Genomic DNA, 20,285 nt, shown 5'->3' with positions numbered 1-20,285 from the left:
TTACCAGGAGTGGAATAAAGGTGTTAGACAGGTATTTATATATATAAAATGTAATATGTCAAGCTCTAAATTACCAGGAGTGGAATAAAGGTGTTAGACAGGTATTTATATATACAAAATGTAATATGTCAAGTTATAAATTACCAGGAGTGGAATAAAGGTGTTAGACAGGTATTTATATATACAAAATGTAATATGTCAAGTTCTAAATTACCAGGAGTGGAATAAAGCTGTAAACAATTTTAAAGATAGAATTGAGAATGGAAACGGAGAATGTGTCAAAGAGACAACAACCCAACCAAAGAGCAGAAAACATCCCAAGGCCATCGATGGGTCTTCAACGCAGCAAGAAAATATCGCACCTAGAGGCAGGCTTCAGCTGGCCCCTAAACAATAATATATACTAGTTCAGTTAAATGGACGCCACACTATCAGAGATCTACCACCAAATTCTACAAATAACAAAATAAAAAGAGATATGACAAAAGACAACCATTGACAAGGTTCCCAACTTATGACAAACACATAAAGATATTGTGAGGTTTTCATGATTTTCTTAACTTTACCACAATTTTGAATTATGTTGTGAATGAGGAGTGTTGATGTATTCTCATACAGATAACAGCAATATAAAAATAACTTTAGTATTAGATTAACACCTTGATTTAGATATTTGCTGTAATAAAGGCAGAATGTGCCAACTTTTGTTGCAGAGTTAATCATAGAGCACATTGTCATTATTCATTTCCAGCAATATCTTTATGAATAAAGAGGAGAATAAACAACTTTTATTTAAAAAAAATAGAAATGAAATTTTTCTTTTAATTTACCTTTTAAAATAGATATAAAATATATAAATGTAAATATAAAATTAAGAAATGCTTCTTATTTTTCCAGACTGTATTAAGCAGGTCAAAACTAGTTAAAATTCTGTTTTAAAATATTCCAAATTTTCAGATCTGTTTTAAAAATGAGGTTTGCATTGATAGTTATTTAGCAATTTGATCTCAATTTATGAAAGTCAAACAAGTTTGATGTGACCTAGTTCTCCATGTTATGTTTTTTCATTACAAATTTCCTGACAGGATATTAAATGTGACGTGCTGTAAACTATGCAAATAACTTTTCTTTAAAACTGATTTTTATATTAATTTTGTATTCTAGGACTTTTTAGGAAGACTCGAGTGCACCTTAGGAGAAATTGTGGGGCTCGGAGGAAAGATTGAAAAAAAATTAGAGTAAGTTGACATTTTACAAAAATTCAAGTCTTCACTTTACATGTTTTTGTGTCTGGTACATTTTTAGTATAAGGATTTAGAAACACAATTTAAAATCTACAGGGGAAAGGAACGTTATTAATTCCACACAAAAAAAGAAATCATGAGAATTGCTTACAAAATGTTAAGACTTGGACTTCTTTGAAATCTTAAACTTAAGTCTAGTTTTTCTCATAAGATTTAAGTCAAAATATAATAATCTCAGACTTGAAGATTCATTTTAACTGAAATTTTATTTCTTACAGTGTAGGCAGATTTATTGTAAATAAGGGTCTGTTTTGATAAGTGCACAGTTTACAGTTCATATTTGGTCTGTCAGTTTCTACAAAAATCTTTGAGCATAATCCCACTTAGTGCATCATGTGTCTCACCTTTTTATTTTAGAGGTATTAAAGGATTGGGACAAATTACAGGTAAGAAATATCTGTATTTGATGAGATAGGCCTGTGTTAAGGAAGATGTATTAAACAGTTTCAACAATGTTTTTCAAGCATTCGTGTGATAAAGAATAAAAAATGATAATTGTTACTAAGTAGCTTAAAATATATTTAATGCATAACTTAAATTATCTACAGAAATAGTATTTCTTCTGAAAAACTTTATTGTTGAAAAGAACTATTGATTATATGTTGCTTAAACATCCAGTCACAAATATTTCATGTATTTGCATAGTGTCAACAAGAGTAACAGTATATCACATTTATACTAAATTGATGAGTTTTGTTTACACTTTTAACTGAACTGAAAGAGTAGGTAGAGTGTGTAACTTCAGTAAAGTCAACTTTTGTAGTCTGGACAATGTGAATTTAGACTTTTCCCTGTTTTAAAGATTACAAAAATTTAAAAAGGTCTTCTGGACTCATTGAGCTTGACATTCTCTAAAAACTAACCACTATTTGCCTTCAGATTTATTGTAGTTAAACCTGACAATTTCGGTATAGCATTTTCTATTCACAACCCGGGAATGCACTGAGGACAAGGAATATTGGTTTCAGCATTACACAGTCTATTCTTTATATGTTCAAGTATTATAAATTTTAAAATCTCTGAGTAATCACACATGAATAATCAGCAATGAATACATAAATGTGCACTCATAATATAATTTATGTTCTAATTTCAGTTAGAGCAGAAGAGGTCAGCTCCTGCAAGGTAAATTATTTTGAGGTCATCTGAATGAATATGAAACTAAGTGTTTTACAAATTTGACAGAAATTATATATCTTCCACTTGTTCTTAAATATTTAAAAAAGAAATTATCCACTTGCACCTTCTGTAGATATATTTCTTATTTCTCCAAAATTTACAGAGTTTGTGTGGTGGTCTTATTTGTTATTATATTTTGTTTATTTGCTACAGACTTAGGTTTACTCCATAAGTTCTTATATTCATATCAATCTTAGGATTTATGTAAAAAATATAGATTCTTGATTTAAAGTCACTAAAACACATAAATGGATTGATACTGAAATACACAAATGTTTTGTTGTTATTGATAGGAATCAGCAACATTACATTTTAATGCTACCAAGTTGGACAAGAAAGATTTTCTTGGAAAGTCTGATCCATTCCTGATTTTTTACAAGGCAAATGAAGATAACAGGTAAATATTAATTGAGACTTCACACCTGTATGTTTTGAACTGCCATGGCTAAAATCTATTAAAGTTGAATCCCTCCTTAAATACGGTAATATTTGTTCCAAATACTGTATAAATATTTGTTCCAGTGGAAATAATATTACAGAGTATTTTTTCCACTTGGAACTTATATTATGACGGAACTTCTGTTTCGTAACACTGGAAGATTATGCTACAAATATTTTACATTTGTATCAAGAAAAAATAGCAAAAAAATTACCTCATAAAGAGAAACCCCTCCCCAAAATAACTTTACCAAACATGACATACATTTTATATATAACAAAAACTTATGAAAGTACTTGATTTTGTCAACTTCTTTTATAAAATATGATTTTTTTTTTAATGTTTCCTTATTAAAACATTATATGTATGACATATCATTTATGCAACTGTAGATTTTGAGTACTGTTCTCTTTTTTAACAACTATAGATGGCATTTATTTAAAGATTCCAGGAACAAATTAGTTTCTGAAAATCTCAATACTTTAATATCAGATATAAATATGCATCTTCAGATTTTAATCAATTGTTTATCTAAATACATTTACAAACAGATGTTTGAGACAGCAACCTATTAAAACATTAAACTTTAAATGATATCTAGAAGTCAAATTTCAATATTTATACAAAGATAAAAATCGGTGCCATTTGTAAATCTGCAAAATGGCCAGAGATTGAACAAGTTTTGAAAAAAAGAACAAAAACACTGTCTTACACCTAAATAACCACTGACAAGGCTTCTGACTTACAACCTTTTTGTGTTTTCAGCTTGTCGATTCATTGTAAATATATATATTCAAACTAAAAATTTCTGTACTAATTTTTATCTTTGCTCATACATGTATAGGTATACCAAGCTAATATTTCAATACAAGTTAACATTTCTTTCTATGTGTTTATGTTTTTTGTTAACATTGTAGCTATTTCTCATATGTGAGCAGTCCATATACATTGCTGGCTATTGTTTTATAAGTCTGAATGATTTACATTTCTCAAAGCTTTATTATGTCAGAAGAATTTTTTAAATACCAAGACAAGCAAACATTTATTTCTTTTTCTTAACAGTTGAATGGCGCTTTAAGTATTTCATTAATTGCTGATGCTTTCATAAACTTTGATATTGAATGTTTTTTTTATCAATTTCAGAACAGGGTAACAATTTTATTGTAGTCCTTGCACTGTTTCACCTTACCTCAAACTTTCAAATTCAATTATATTATCATCATTATATATTCTGATTTTTAATGGATTTTTAATGAGTAAAAGCTTTCACTTGACAAATGTACTTGCACCCAATATTTCCATCAGACTTATATAGTTAATTATGTCTATGCTAGCAATTTGTAGAACTAGGTAATATCTGTGCTATCTACACAATGTGCATAAAACAAACACTGCAGATTCTTGAAGTCTTGACTAGGATGTCTAGAATAGCATACATCATATACACTTCAGACTAAAACTAAGATGAATAAAACAAAATCACATTTATTTTTCATGCCATTGTTAATGCTTTATGCATTGAAATCTGGTAAAGTTCCAACAATTAATTTGAATAACTGCATTTTTGATTGAAATTTAATTTTTTTACATGTATATTCAATATGACGATAGACTGTCAATTTAGAAATGTTTGCATGCATTTCTCCGTGTATTATGGGTTTTCGTGCTATTTAGAATGCATTTTGACGTCACAACTTCCATTGAAAAATCATGCATAGTATGAATTCATATGACATACGAAAAAATATGATCTGACCATATTTTTGAGATTGTTGAACAAGACAAAAAAAAATGAAGATTAATTATAACGATTTCAGGAAATGCTGCATACAAAAATTGACATCAAGTTTTAAAATAAAGTTTTTAATTTTGCAAAACCTATCCCGTAGCAATTTTTGCACTAAACATTGCAAAACTTGCCATGTTTGATGATTGACAATTCCATGTAGTAGGGAATAGAACTGATTTGACTGAAGTGTGCATAAAGGGCCAAAACATAAACAAGTTTTATAGATTATAAATTGTGATTGAATGCTCTGTCAATTTTAAACATGGATGATATGAAATTGTGATTTATTGCAGTTACACAGCTGTGCATAAAACAGAAGTGATAAAAAATACCCTAAATCCAACATGGCGACCTTTCTCAATACCATTGCGGACATTATGTAATGGAGATTATGACAGGTAAAAATTTCTTTATATGTTATATGTTTAAATAAGTTGTAAAAAATATTTATTCTTTTTCAATCAAATATTGCCATGCAAGTTCTTTCTTCTAAATATTGCTTGGCAAGTTCAACTTTTTTATTATGGGAATGGGGAGGAAAAGACCGATTGTATCAATACTAACCGGTTTTGATAAAAAATTCATTTCTATTTTTAGATCTATCAAAGTTGAATGTTATGACTGGGACAGTGATGGCAGGTAAGAGATTGATTTTGTCATTCAGATGGTCACACAGTAATTTTACATTCTATCATCATAGCTCAAATTTTCCTTAAGCTTGAACAAATTATGTTCATATATATCCCTATATGAAAAAAAATTTTGCCGATAAAATATAAACTTTATTACTCTATTGTGTTACTGATGGTGTTGATATGGTCAGTTTAAAAAAAAAACAATTGAAGGATTGAAGCAACTGTTTTTATCAAACAGATTTTTCTCTGAGTGTTAATGACTTCTTTTCACTAAATCCATAGTATGTTGGATGTGTACTGATTGATATTTTAGTCTTAGATACATGATTTATTTTATTAGTTGTTATTTGCTTTGAACTAGCTGTCAGTAACTGCGAGTATTCTCAGATCTGTACTTAATGTCTTTTTTGTTGTTAGGGATGAGAGATGGATAAATACCCTGCCACATCCAGTCTGTGCTTTTGTTGGATGTTTTTCTGCTTTGTATCAATCTGATGCGTTAAGCCTTTTTCAACTGATTTTTATAGTTTGTTCTTATGTTGTGCTGTTTCACCCCTGTCCCAGGTTAGGTGAGGGTTGAGTGCTCACAAACATGTTTAACCCTGCCACATTCTTATGTGCCTGTCCTAAGTCAGGAGCCTGTAATTCAGTGGTTGTCATTGGTTCATGTCTGTCATATTTGTTTTTCGTAAATTGTTTTGTTATGATTTTAGGTTAGTTTTCTCAGTTGAATTGTTTCATATTTTTCATGTCGGGGCCATTTATAGCCGACTAGACAGTATGGGTTTTTCTCATTGAACAGTTGATTATCTGTTTTAAAAATATTTAACCATTCAAATTTTAGCTATTTATTATAGCTTTTTGAAATAAAAGGAATCAATGTTATCAAGGATAAAATAAATTTTCTCATAGATGGTAAAATGTAACTGAAAATTTGTACATAAGATTTGATTTATGATTAGCTCGTAGTTTCTTCAAAAAAGATATTTGTGAAAATTTCACATAGCTTCCACTGTGGATAACATGATTACATACTTTTCAGCAGCCATGATTTAATAGGAATTTTCTCAACAAATATGACACAGTTAAAGAAAGGACAATGTCCTGATAATGATTATGATGTAAGTATATAGGTTTTTTTACAAGACTACCAATATTACATGTATGACTTATTGTTTTATTTTCAAGTATCTGAATTATATATTTGGATATCACATTAGAATTGTATGATAATGTTGTCTATAAAGCTTATATTTTGCTACATTCCATTGAAACTTATTGGCCTTATTAGTAAACTTATATCACAAGTATATGTAGAAAATGTAAGATTTTTCTCAGTCAATGCAAGTATTGAATTTATTATCAGTGGTATTCAACTGTGGATTCATTATTATTCGTGGTATACTCATTTTTCATGGATTTTGTGGGTACAGGTTAACCACGAATTTAAAAGTTGCTCTGAAGCCTTCATTTCTCTAAGATATTTTAATTAAAAGTCTTATAGAACAAAAAAAAAGTGCTTTTTTTTAGTTATAGCCCTTGTACCTTGGATAGATAAAATATGTGTCACGCGGGGGACAAACGAAGTACTGATTTTCTATATGCTTGTATTAAGCTGAACTTGAGTAAAACCACAAAATCAAATATCCACGAAAATACAAGTTTCCCTTAAATCAACGAAAATTTGTACCAATGGAAATAAATGAAAACACAGTACATAATTTAACATATGCTATTCCATTTCTATGCTTTTGGTGAAGATTTATCTAAGTAACATGATATTTATCCTTTCATATAAAAAGAAGATGTGGTATGATAGCCATTGAGACAACTTTCCACAAGAGACCAAAGAAATAGAACATTAATATAATGGAATATGTAGACAGCTCTCTCACAAGCAAAAAATCCTAACTGTAAAAATATAAGGGCATACACTACAGGCACGGGGACACATTCTACTGCATCCACAAAGCACGAGTAACAAACCCTGAAGTAAATATAAAAAGAAGATGTGGTATGATTGTCAATGAGACAACTTTCATAGCTGTTTGTTGATATTGTTTTCACAAATCTGCTAAAAAAGTGAAAATAATTACTTTTGCTTCATTTTAAACATTTTATAGATGTATGCTGATCATTTTATATTATTGATAAGCAAAATATTTTTCAAATTAAACTGCTTAATTAAAGTTTTAATCTTTGTTATTTCAGTGTATTAATCCCAAGAAAAAGGCTAAGAAAAAAGGATATAAGAATTCAGGACAGGTACAATAACTTAATGATGTAAATGTGGTGTTTTGGAACTTAAAAATTATATATATCAGCTAAGAAATGATTTACCCAGAAGTTAGTGCCTACTAAATCAGGTCCCATTTGATGACCTTACATCAATTTTTGCTTAAACTTAAATCTGTTAGAATTTATTTTAAAATGTTTATTTCCTTTTCTGGGTAAAAGATAAGTACTTATTGAATCTAGCTACTTTCGGTAAATTGGAGTAAAAATTATGTTGTATTATGGGAAAATTACATTGTAAGTAGTTTAGGAAGCTTCGACTGTGCAACATAATTTACGAGGACAGAAGTTGATTTTTTTCTATATGTCCATTGTATTGAAAGAATGAGAAGAAAAATTTTCTTTTTATGGTCTTTTGCTTATTTTTGTTGTTGAGTTGCTGTCTTATTGACTTATTAATCTCCTTTTATTCATAACAACTAACTGCTTTAAAAGATAAGAATTTGGGTTACATGGTTTGTTTTTCCATTTTTCTCATGTCAATGTTTTTATTATCTCTTTTAGGTACATTTACTCAGTTGCAAGATAGAACAAAATCCAACATTCCTTGATTATGTGAAAGGAGGGTAGGTTTTTAAGAGCCACTATATTCCATGAATATTCCAAAGTATATATTTTGTAAGATTTTGTTCAGTGTAAGAAAACCAAGGAACAAAAGGGCAAAAGAAATTAGGTCAAGTGTTGGTAATGGTGCTTAAGTAAAAAAGATAGAAATATGGTCAAAGGTCAACCAAATGTAACCAAGAATACACATGTAATGGTCAATCCAGCTATACAGTGCACTGAAATTACATGTGAAGTGGCGAACCCAAAAAGACATTGTAACAAAATTAAAATTTAAAAAAGAACATGTTGAGGTGACGTTACATTTTAATGGTTAGTGGGTGCTCACCAAATACAGTTTACATCGAATCTTGCAGAGTTTTCACATGTTCTAAAAAAAAAATTCAACAGAAGTATAAAAACAAACACAAAATGCTAATCATAGTAATATACAAAGATACATTGGCTTTTGTTTATTGAGAGATGCATGTTTGTAGTGTCGTTTAACTACTTTTGTCATTACTCATACCTTTAGCTTCGTTATTATTTGGTGGTAAAATTCATGAAATAGGAAAACACTTTTACATTGACGTTTTGTGAATACAAGCCTTCCAAATATGTGCTGATTATTGACATACAATGTAAAGTGCACACTTTGAAGGTATGGCCATTAAAATCAGTCTACAAGAAGACATTTTATTATTATACTTCCAATGTAGGAGTGGGGCTATATTGCATTCACCTTGTCCCATTTGTCAGTAAATATTTCAGTCACACTTTTCTCTGGTACTGCTGAACAAAATGATTTCATATTTGTTTTTTTTTTTTGAGTTTTTAAATATGTTGAATGAACCTACAATTTTCCATCACACTTTTCTCAAATATTACTGAACAGAATTACTTCATATTTAGTCAGCCAGTTGACAGTTTTGAGCTGTAAGCACTTTTCATATCTGACAGACCTTGTCTTACTGTTTAATTATACTTTGAATTACGAGTGAGGGTATGCTAAGCACAACATTGCATGTATTGTTGTTTATTTTAAATGCTGCAGAAATGAACAACTTGATTATATCATTTGAAGGCTTATTGTTTAAGCCTTATCCATATAATGTAAGAAACTACTTGAACATTGGCACTCATACCACATCTTCTTATTTATATTGAAGCTTTTATTTCCTATCAATATATTTTACATGTTGATCATTTTTCAATTTTTTGATAAAATGGTTATAGAAATGTTTGTATGAAAGACATTTATTTATTAAATATGTTATGATCTTTTTGTTGTATGCTATGAATTTTTTATCATTCCAGAACATCATTAAATTTTACAGTTGCAATAGATTTCACAGCATCTAATGGTAATCCATCTCAGTCAACTTCATTACATTATCTTAATCCATATCAACCAAATCAATACTCGGCAGCCATTCAGGCTGTAGGGGAGATAATTCAGGATTATGACAGGTAAATACATTACACTTGATCTTTTGAACCATTCAAATAATTAAAAAAATGTACTTGTTTTGTAGTTTATAGCTTATATTTACTTGAAAAAGTAATGCAAAAATTTTAAACTTTTTTCATCACTCCAAGAAAACCTTATCTTTCAAATGAAGGAAGTTCAAAATTAATCCTTACACTCAGATATTAAAGTCACAAGATAAATGGTTGTTTCTAGTTATTTTTTCACCCAAAAAATTCTAAGATTACAAGCACACTTTCACCAAAAAAATTCTAAGATTACAAGCACACTTTCACCAAAAAAATTCTAAGATTACAAGCACACTTTCACCAAAAAAATTCTAAGATTACAAGCACACTTTCACCAAAAAAATTCTAAGATTACAAGCACACTATCTATATGACATAAAAAAAAGCAAGTAATAAATATTTTCATAAGAGAATAATAAAAAATATTATGATATAATGTTGAAGCAGATCAAGAAGAAATGTAAATACTCAAATGAAATATATTTATGTTTTCAGTGATAAGCAATTTCCTGTGTTAGGATTTGGTGCAAAACTCCCTGATGGATCAGTATCACATGAGTTTCCATTGGTTAGTTTTTTATTTATCTTTTTTAAAATAACGGAAACAAAATTATCTGTAAATAAGAGTGAATCCTTCTGAATGTACCATTGTAGGATCTGATCTTTTCCAACATCAAACTATCTGAAGTGAATTGATTAAAGGTTATACTGCTTGTACTGTGTAGATGCAGTAGAATTTAAACATTAAAAAAATAATAAGATGTGGTATAATTGCTATATAGTTAGCTATAATAGGCCCTTAAATGATAAATGTAAAACAATTCAAACGAGAAAACTAATGGCCTGATTTATTTAAAAAATGATGAACAAAAATACAAATATGATATCGGCAACAAACGACAACCACTGAATTACAGGCTCCTGACTTTCTCACTTTTGTAGTAGGATTTTCTTATTCATTTTGATTTTATTTTCAGACATTTAACCCCCAGAACCCTTATTGTGCTGGACTTCAGGGAATACTATCAGCTTACTACAATGCTCTACAAAAAGTGCAATTATATGGACCAACTAATTTTTCTCCAGTCATTAATCATGTAGCAAGGTAGGTTTGAATCATCTGGTAATGATATAGCTATAGATTACACATGATACAGATTACCTATTGCATGTGCCATTTTGTGGCATAAGTTACAGATAAAAACCCTCTGAAAATGTAACTAAAAGGAGGTAAACATTATTGAGACTTCTGAAATGTGACTAAAAGGGGATGTGGAGTAAACATTATTGAGACTTCTGAAATGTGACTAAAAGGGGATGTGGAGTAAACATTATTGAGACTTCTGAAATGTGACTAAAAGGGGATGTGGAGTAAACATTATTGAGACTTCTGAAATGTGACTAAAAGGGGATTTGGAGTAAACACTATTGAGACTTCTGAAATGTGACTAAAAGGGGATGTGGAGTAAACATTATTGAGACTTCTGAAATGTGACTAAAAGGGGATGTGGAGTAAAACTTATTGAGACTTCTGAAATGTGACTAAAAGGGGATGTGGAGTAAACATTATTGAGACTTCTGAAATGTGACTAAAAGGGGATGTGGAGTAAACATTATTGAGACTTCTGAAATGTGACTAAAAGGGGATGTGGAGTAAACATTATTGAGACTTCTGAAATGTGACTAAAAGGGGATGTGAAGTAAACATTATTGAGACTTCTGAAATGTGACTAAAAGGGGATTTGGAGTAAACATTATTGAGACTTCTGAAATGTGACTAAAAGGGGATGTGGAGTAAACATTATTGAGACTTCTGAAATGTGACTAAAAGGGGATGTGGAGTAAACATTATTGAGACTTCTGAAATGTGACTAAAAGGGGATGTGGAGTAAACATTATTGAGACTTCTGAAATGTGACTAAAAGGGGATGTGGAGTAAACATTATTGAGACTTCTGAAATGTGACTAAAAGGGGATTTGGAGTAAACATTATTGAGACCACAATGCTACTACAAAAATGAGCAAAAGACATGTAGAAGCAAATCTATATAAGTTTTGAATGAACTAAATAAAAACAATTGCAGATCTTTGTTCTTGCACTGCTTGTCTCATTAAAAAAGTTTTATGAATATTTTCAATCTAGACAAACAATATAAAGATATTTACAGTGTCAGAAATCTAATATTTTTATATTGCCGAGATGGTCTGTATCAGGTTTCAGTGTGGATTGGTAGCGTTTAGAATTGTGTAGCCTATGTAAATGACTTCAAACCAAAAACCATGTTGCAAAATTTGAAAATGTTTTAGACATTCATTTACATTGTCCATAATAAAGTCTATTTCCTGTTTTCTTTCTTGAAGGTTTGCTGAGACCAACAGAGATGGTAGTAATTACTTTGTATTGTTGATCCTAACAGATGGAGTCATAACAGATTTGCATAATACTATAGAATCAATTGTTAAGGTAATAATAATCAGCTCTATGTTTTAAATCCTGTGGCTTAGGGAACATTTAGAGCGCATTCAGATTAAACTTTTTTTTCATATTGCTGGCTTTTTATGCCCCTGCAACTGAAAGTTGGCGGGCATATTTTTTAACCCCTGTCCGTCCTTCCGTCTGTCCCATTATGGGTATAAAGTTATTCCAGATAACTCCTCCTACAGTTTGAATACTAGGAAGTTTTTACTTTGCTGGCTGTTTGTACATATATTGAAGGTGTGCATGTGGCCAGGGTTTTGATTTTTATTAATATTTGTTCTTTTGAGAGATAGTTGAACTTTGTCATTTTTTGGAGTATTTACTTGCATAAGAGATGCATAGCTTTTCCGGAAATAACTCCTCCTACAGTGAACCATAGACCTATGTGCTCCCATGCTCAACTTTGTGTATTTTAGAATAACACTTTGCATTTGATGGAGCATTATTTGTGTCTCCCAGACACAATAATATCTCAAAGAAAGTCCTACATTGACTTTGTTATAATACAGTTACTTCAGAGTGGAGTGCGGGGGCATCACTTTGTCTAGTTTTATTTGATTTTGCATATGTATCTCTATGATATATAGTGCTGCCTATTTCAATAATGATTTATTTTCATAGCTATTCTGTTATGAAAATATGAGGTCAATTTTCTACTGAAAATGGAAGCATTTTATTGTGTAAACCATTTTACCAGTAAAGAGGAATTTGGTGGTGAAATTGCCAGAGTACTCTTCTTTTAAGTATGAGATGTTAATTGATTATTGGAAGGGATATGTGTTACACATTAGAGAATATGGATTTTACCTTTTCCTCAATATATCTATAACAGCTTTTAATCAGTAACATTATTATACAAAACTTTCATAAATTAAACTGACATACTGTGTGGATTCATTTATTTTCGTGGATACTAATTTCCCATGATTTATGAAAAATTGTAGTTCAGTGGGTATATATATGAATTTGTGGTTTTGTCTAAATCTGCATACAATCCTATAGAAAATTTGTGCTTCGTTGAACATTTAAATTCGTGGTTTACCAATACCCACTAAATCCATGAAAACTGGTATCCCGCGAATAATAATGAATCTACAGAAAGTAAAGTTGTTTATCTATCGTTTTATTATCTGAATAATCGCATGACTGGTGATCCCATCAGAGCAAAAAATGGAATCTGCACATTCTTCTGGTATTGAAACAAACATTTTGGTTCAAGGTCTAAAACTTCTATGAAACCTAACGCGTGAATTCAATTGATATTTAGAAATTACTACAAGTAATATTTTAATTTCAGGCTTCAAATCTTCCATTGTCTATTATCATCATAGGAGTGGGTGATGCAGAATTTGATGGTAAGATTTTGTATTGCCTGATCCACTCTTGCAAATAAATGTAATGTAGTATGACTTATGCAGCACAGTCACTGACAAAATTTATGCTTTCACACTAGGAAAAATTAAAAAAAAATGAGAAAGTTTACAATATCATTCATATAGTAGTAGAAACTTTATTTGGTGCAGAAGGTGTGAAAAAAGATACGATGAAGAAAAGATGTGAGGTATACATCTATGAGACAGCAATCCCAATGACACAAATAACCAAAAAAATCTTAGAGGGGGACTTATAACCCTCAACGAAAGATGGGCATCAGTGCAGTATGTCAACCTCTAAACCATCTCAAGTCTATAAAAGTTTTCAATAAATTAAGAGGAAACAAAGATCTGCCATTTTTAACACTGAATCCCTCAGAATGATTATTTTTTACATTTTTTTAAAACACAAAAAACAGGACTTTTGATTGGTTTTACTATTTCAGTTGTTCATGCTTAGAATTAATATGGAGGACAACTGTCTCTCAAAAAGATATTTGAACAGTTGGTTATTTTGTGTTGTGATATGTATTATAAAATTTGACAAATCATGCTTATGACCAAGGATCTGGAAATTTTTTCACACAATTTCGGTCATTTTGAGATGTCTTAAAAGTTGGTGCCCTTTTTCAAATTGTCCATATCCAATGGTCACTAGATGTTTAGCATCAACGAACTTGTATTGGCTGTTTCATCACATTTACTTCGTGAATTTTCTTACCATTTTACTCAAAAAGTTCAAGAACAGTTTGGGAAGGCAACAGTTTAAATTTGAAATGATTTTAATGACTCAAAATGGTTAATTTCTCAGACATCGCTAATGTTTCTTTTGATTTTAGACGAAATTTAAACCGGAAGTTTTGCGACAATTCTAAAGTACGATTAATTCCAGATTCATTTCCGGGATTTGTTTTGTTTATCAAATTGACAGGGTTTTATTACCTTTGAAAGTGTTTGAATACAATAGATATTAGTTGCACTAGTTTAATTAAGCATGCAATCATTTTTGCATTTAACGATTAAGTGTCCTATCTGTTGAAGACAATATCACGCATGCGTATTACATAGTAAATAAAGCACATGTGTTACTCGTGAAAAATTACTTTTTTCTAAGTAAATTAAATTAAGTTTTAATTTTCAAATCAGAATTATTGATTGTCTTTGCTGAAAAGTAATTAAATAATGAATACAGTTGTCATGGAATTTTAATTTCTTTATGATATTAGTTCTGAGATTGTGATCATTGTGAGGTGTGAATTAAAAACACAGGAAAAAAGTGATTAGTGATCATTAGCCAATATTTCCCGGAGGCATGATATAGTTATTAGGAGGGCCCTCAGGATTATCAAACTATACTGGAGTGGCAGTTTTATTACAGGAAAGGGATTTTAAAACAAAAACAAGTGCAAAATGGCGATTAAGAAACCTGATCTCAAATGAAATAACCGAAATTATTTCTGTAAAAAAATTAAATTTGTCCTAAATCCCAATTTTTCGTTTAGGACAAATAGCTTGCAGCTTAGGACATGACTGGCAAATATGACCGTTTCCGGACCCTTGCTTATGACGTCACATTGAATACGTCACAGTCAAATTGTGTCATCAAGTCTTGGCTAATAATCACATTTTCTTGAAGCCTGATAAGTAATGAGATCCAGCGATATTTATTTTTTTGTGAAATTACAGGGCCAAAAAAGCCCCAAAATGTACTTTAATTGTCCTTCGAGAAAAATGACTTAATTTTTTTTCTTGAAATAATATAAACATTTGAAAATTGTTCTTTTTGCTTCAGCTATGGATGTATTAGATGCAGACAATCAAAGACTATGTTCTAGTGGAAGATATGCAGTCAGAGACATTGTTCAGGTAATTAAACACACACTTTGTGATGAGACATTGTTCAGGTAATTAAACACACACTTTGTGATGAGACATTATTCAGGTGATTAAACACACACTTTGTGATGAGACATTGTTCAGGTAATTTTACACACACTTTGTGATGAGACATTGTTCTTGTAATTAAACACATACTTTGTGATGAGACATTGTTCAGATAATTAAACACAAACTTTGTGATGAGACATTGTTCAGGTAATTAAACACATACTTTGTGATGAGACATTGTTCAGATAATTAAACACATACTTTGTGATGAGACATTGTTCAGGTAATTAAACACATACTTTGTGATGAGACATTGTTCAGGTAATTAAACACACACTTTGTGATAAGACATTGTTCAGGTAATTTAACACACACTTTGTGATGAGGCATTGTTCAGGTAATTAAACACACACTTTGTGATGAGACATTGTTCAGGTAATTTAACACACACTTTGTCAGGATTTTCATTTATTATGTTATGTCATGGAAAAAGGTCCTTCTACACATTTTTGTGAAAAATATATAGGTTTCAGTCAATATTTTGATAGTTTTTGGATCTTCAAATATAGAGCACATGCAAGAACCAACTAAATAATTTACCATAATGTCTATATGTACAACACTTTTTATGTAAATATTTTTTTGTGGTTCTTGCACATGTTGCAGGTGCTCAATATTTCCCACACACAAATATGTGTGCAAATTTTGTTAATTTTTGGAAGAAAAATTGAAATTATGCTTTCTTTTGACCATCAGATCCTTGAATATTCATAATTGTTCAAGGATCATACTTAATACTTTGTACATACTTATCAATTATATTAAAAAAAAATCACCTTTGTAAGTTTTCTAGGCCAAATTGGGCCCTTAGCAAACCTCTTCTTTACTTTTTCATAACATTTATATGATTTCTTAGGATATATTAAGCATGCTCATTGTTGTTCTTTCATTTGTTTAATAAATTACAAATATTTTTTTCAGTTTGTTCCATTTAGAGATTTTCTTGGTGGGAAGTTTGGTAGTAATATGAATATATCACAAGCAGCATTAGCTAAAGAAGTACTGGCAGAAATACCTGATCAAGTGATTCAATATATGAAAGCTCATGGTGTCAAACCAAAACCAGCAAAATCAGACATTCAACTTCCAGGACAGCAATCTAATGTTCCTAGTCAACCTCCACCTTCATTTCAACAATCTCAAGGTCAACCTGGGTACCCTCAAGGTCAAGGACAGGCAATGCCACAAGCTGGCTATCCTGGTCAAGCAAGCTTTCATGGAAGGCCTCCGCACGGAGGTGGACCACCTTATCCTGGAGGTCAGAGTGGAGCTCCTCCCTATCCACAAAGTACACCTTCTGCAAACACACAACAAAGTGGAGCACCATCAGGTAGTGCTCCACCCTACCCGCAAGGCCAAGGATTACCACCAGGTAGACCTCCTCCACCACAAGTAGGGTCACAGCAAAGTGGTGCACCTCCATATCCTTCACAGGGTCAAACTGGCACACAGCAAAGTGGTGCACCACCATATCCTTCACAGGGTCAAACTGGCATGCCATCAGCGCCACCTCCATAGAAGACAGTTAAAATCAGAATCTTTTTGAACAAAACTACAGTATACAAATGAATGGAAATTTAAAGTTTTAAAATGTCTGTAATGGTATATGAATGTATTTTGTGCTTTCATTTTTATATGACCGCAAAATTTGTCATATATTGGTATCACCTCGTCGTCGTCGTCAGCATCTTCCGAAGACAGTTGGTTTCCGGACAATAACTTTAGTATAATTAAATAGAAATCTATGAAATTTAAACACAAGGTTTATAACCACAAAAGGAAGGTTGGGATTGATTTTGGGGGTTATGGTCCTAACAGATTAGGAATTAGGGGCCAAAAAGGTACCCAAATAATTTTTTTGAGCTGAAAGGGGTGATTTTAAAAAGAAAAAATAACACTGGGTATTTTTTAGTGAAATAATAATGAAAATGATGACGTTCTACATTTCAATCCTGGTGTTGTCAAGTTGTGATGGTCGTCTCTTATATCAATGTCATACAGAAGCTTGTATAAAGAAAAAAATGTCTGACTACCTGTAGCTAAGAAATGGCTGGATCACAGCACCGATGATTCTTTGATTTTTATTAAGTTCAGCTTTCTTTAAACCAGATCAAACGATTTTGACCTTATATACTTAGGACAAAACAACTGTGATACCTTAAAATCTCTGAGACTGCTGGAACTGTATATGTATGTTTTATTAGATATTTTTATATTTTGTTATGCTTAAAAAAGAATAGTTTGCATTTATTGCCTATGTTAGAAATAAGGGTACTAGACATCAGAGGTGATTTCATAGATTTGAAATTCAGATTTATTAACTTTAAGTGACCTCATTAGATCAACAGATACAACAGTATTTCTGAAATTCCATACTTATTATTTGTGTTTAAACTAAAATTATTTGCATGTGTATTTAATTAAGCATTTACATTTAACCTAATTTTTAATTTTGTGATTTTTGTTAATTTATTTTGTTATAACTAAATCATTCATGTGTAATCAACTATTCATACTTTTATAATATACAATTTATTTTATATTAAGCTGCATAAAAGTTACAAATGTGCAATAGATGAGCTTCATTCTCAAACATGTAGACTATAAATATCTGCTATTGTCAGTATGGTCATATAAGTGTTTTATCTGTTATACATGTGCCTATTTTTATGAACAAAATTGTGAAATTTTTGTTGAAGCTAAGACTTCTTTGTATATTTTAGATCAGAAACAAATATTTGATTTCAATTTCAGAAACCAAATTTCTTTGTTGTTTTTACAGAATCTCTGCTTTTTAGACCTGGCTTTTCTGTCATAAAATTTTGACTCAGTTCTCAAAGCACAAAATGTGTGCTCAAAACATTGAATCCAGTATTTTGATTGGTTGATTTCTGAGTCTCAGTACAAAAAAAGTACTGCCAAATTGTATGACTGTAAGGCCTGGAAAGCAAAAGTAATGGATATTGGTATGTTATATTACTGTATATGTACTGAACTAAAATAGAAACATTTTTATATGATTCCATAATAAAACATATGCTTATTTATTTTTTGAATTTCTTGATATTCAAAAAGATTTGATACATTTATCATAAACTATAAATTTAAATAGGAACGACAAGATACATACATGTATTTGGAATAAATACATACATGTATTGGAAAGTTTTCAATATAGTTACTTATGGTATGACATTTTAGGCTGAATCTTACCCTATGCTAATGTCTACTGTCCATTTAAATGGTATGGCATTTTAGGCTGAATCTTACCCTATGCTAATGTTTTACTGTCCATTTAAATGGTATGACATTTTAGGCTGAATCTTACCCTATGCTAATGTTTTACTGTCCATTTAAATGGTATGGCATTTTAGGCTGAATCTTACCCTATGCTAATGTCTACTGTCCATTTAAATGGTATGGCATTTTAGGCTGAATCTTACCCTATGCTAATGTCTACTGTCCATTTAAATGGTATGGCATTTTAGGCTGAATCTTACCCTATGCTAATGTCTACTGTCCATTTAAATGGTATGGCATTTTAGGCTGAATCTTACCCTATGCTAATGTCTACTGTCCATTTAAATGGTATAGCATTTTAGGCTGAATCTTACCCTATGCTAATGTTTCACTGTCCATTTAAATGGTATGGCATTTTAGGCTGAATCTTACCCTATGCTAATGTTTCACTGTCCATTTAAATGGTATGGCATTTTAGGCTGAATCTTACCCTATGGTAATGCCTACTGTCCATTTAAATGGTATGGCATTTTAGGCTGAATCTTACCATATGGTAATGTTTCACTGTCCATTTAAATGTTCAAGACTGTAAGATGCAAACCATGAATACAGCAAAGATTTCACTTCTAAAGCTTCAACTGTGAACAAAACCTAACATGAAAATAACCCAATAAATGGTATAATCTGTCAGTTATAGAGAATATGAACTTCTGGAAACGCTTCTTCTTTTCTTCAGTGTATCTTACATTTACATACATGTATCTATAAGTTTTTCTATGCTTTTGTATTAAATAATGATATCTTATACATTTTAATTGTTATTAATGTTATTATATATATATTTAAAATATATGAATAAATACATTTAGTGAAGATCGTTTCTGTTTTACAAGTAGTAGCTATATATATACATATATGACCTAATTCAATTGTCAGTATACAAGGCCCAAAGGCCCATTGTGATCTACAGTAAGATGTAACAATACAGGTTTAATAGATAACAAGAGGCTGTCAAGTGACAGCAAACCAGATTTTCCTGCAGAGGTCGAACCCTGAACAGTTGAGAAAGTATGGACACAACATTTAAGCTTAAAACAGCTCTGAATTTGGATTGTGATTGAATATTTAAAATAGATTATTATCTAGTTAATAATGAATATGATATCTGCAAATCTGAACCCCAAACAGGATCATGTAAAAATTAAACATTAACCCACACAACAAAAATAAAATACCACATAACAACTGTGACATCTACCTTCATAACACACATGACTTAAAAAAATAGTTATAAAGAAATTTTGATGTTATCATTACTGGTTCATGGAATAAGTTTGAGTTATTTCCCTTTGAACAGAAATATGGTTTACCATAGTACTCTAACATTAGATATGATTTAATCACTGAAAATAGTTCTCTATAATTAGATATGATGTAACACAATGTATATCTATTTTCAAATTATAATCAAATATAATTAATAGTTCCAAATATTTTTTCTTTCATTTGTCACAAACTAATATAGATCTGCAACTTATCTATCAATGTCAACAACTTTAAATGTA

General features: G+C 30.6%; 1 protein-coding gene across 2 annotated transcripts in view; it reads left to right on the top strand.

Moving 5' to 3' along the window:
• LOC127700159 (copine-8-like) overlaps window positions 1-19,597 on the top strand; it is a 37,698-nt gene extending 18,101 nt beyond the window's left edge. Inside the window, exons 5-20 of one of the 2 annotated variants that reach the window (XM_052203586.1) lie at window positions 1,165-1,238; window positions 1,662-1,690; window positions 2,401-2,429; window positions 2,777-2,880; window positions 5,005-5,109; window positions 5,309-5,350; window positions 6,392-6,467; window positions 7,558-7,611; window positions 8,146-8,207; window positions 9,502-9,654; window positions 10,177-10,249; window positions 10,659-10,786; window positions 12,043-12,145; window positions 13,458-13,515; window positions 15,326-15,399; window positions 16,402-19,597. In XM_052203586.1, coding sequence (XP_052059546.1) covers window positions 1,165-1,238; window positions 1,662-1,690; window positions 2,401-2,429; window positions 2,777-2,880; window positions 5,005-5,109; window positions 5,309-5,350; window positions 6,392-6,467; window positions 7,558-7,611; window positions 8,146-8,207; window positions 9,502-9,654; window positions 10,177-10,249; window positions 10,659-10,786; window positions 12,043-12,145; window positions 13,458-13,515; window positions 15,326-15,399; window positions 16,402-16,998 — 1,761 coding nt within the window. In that variant the 3' untranslated portion in view covers window positions 16,999-19,597. Of the gene's footprint in view, window positions 1-1,164; window positions 1,239-1,661; window positions 1,691-2,400; window positions 2,430-2,776; window positions 2,881-5,004; window positions 5,110-5,308; window positions 5,351-6,388; window positions 6,468-7,557; window positions 7,612-8,145; window positions 8,208-9,501; window positions 9,655-10,176; window positions 10,250-10,658; window positions 10,787-12,042; window positions 12,146-13,457; window positions 13,516-15,325; window positions 15,400-16,401 lie in introns of both variants that reach the window. The other variant, XM_052203577.1, reaches the window with a different exon arrangement.
• Window positions 19,598-20,285: the final 688 nt, after the last annotated feature.

Source organism: Mytilus californianus, unplaced genomic scaffold (genome assembly GCF_021869535.1).
Source record: "Mytilus californianus isolate M0D057914Y unplaced genomic scaffold, xbMytCali1.0.p SCAF_1, whole genome shotgun sequence".
NCBI lineage: Eukaryota > Metazoa > Mollusca > Bivalvia > Mytilida > Mytilidae > Mytilus > Mytilus californianus.
This window is presented reverse-complemented; position numbering and strand designations above follow the sequence as displayed.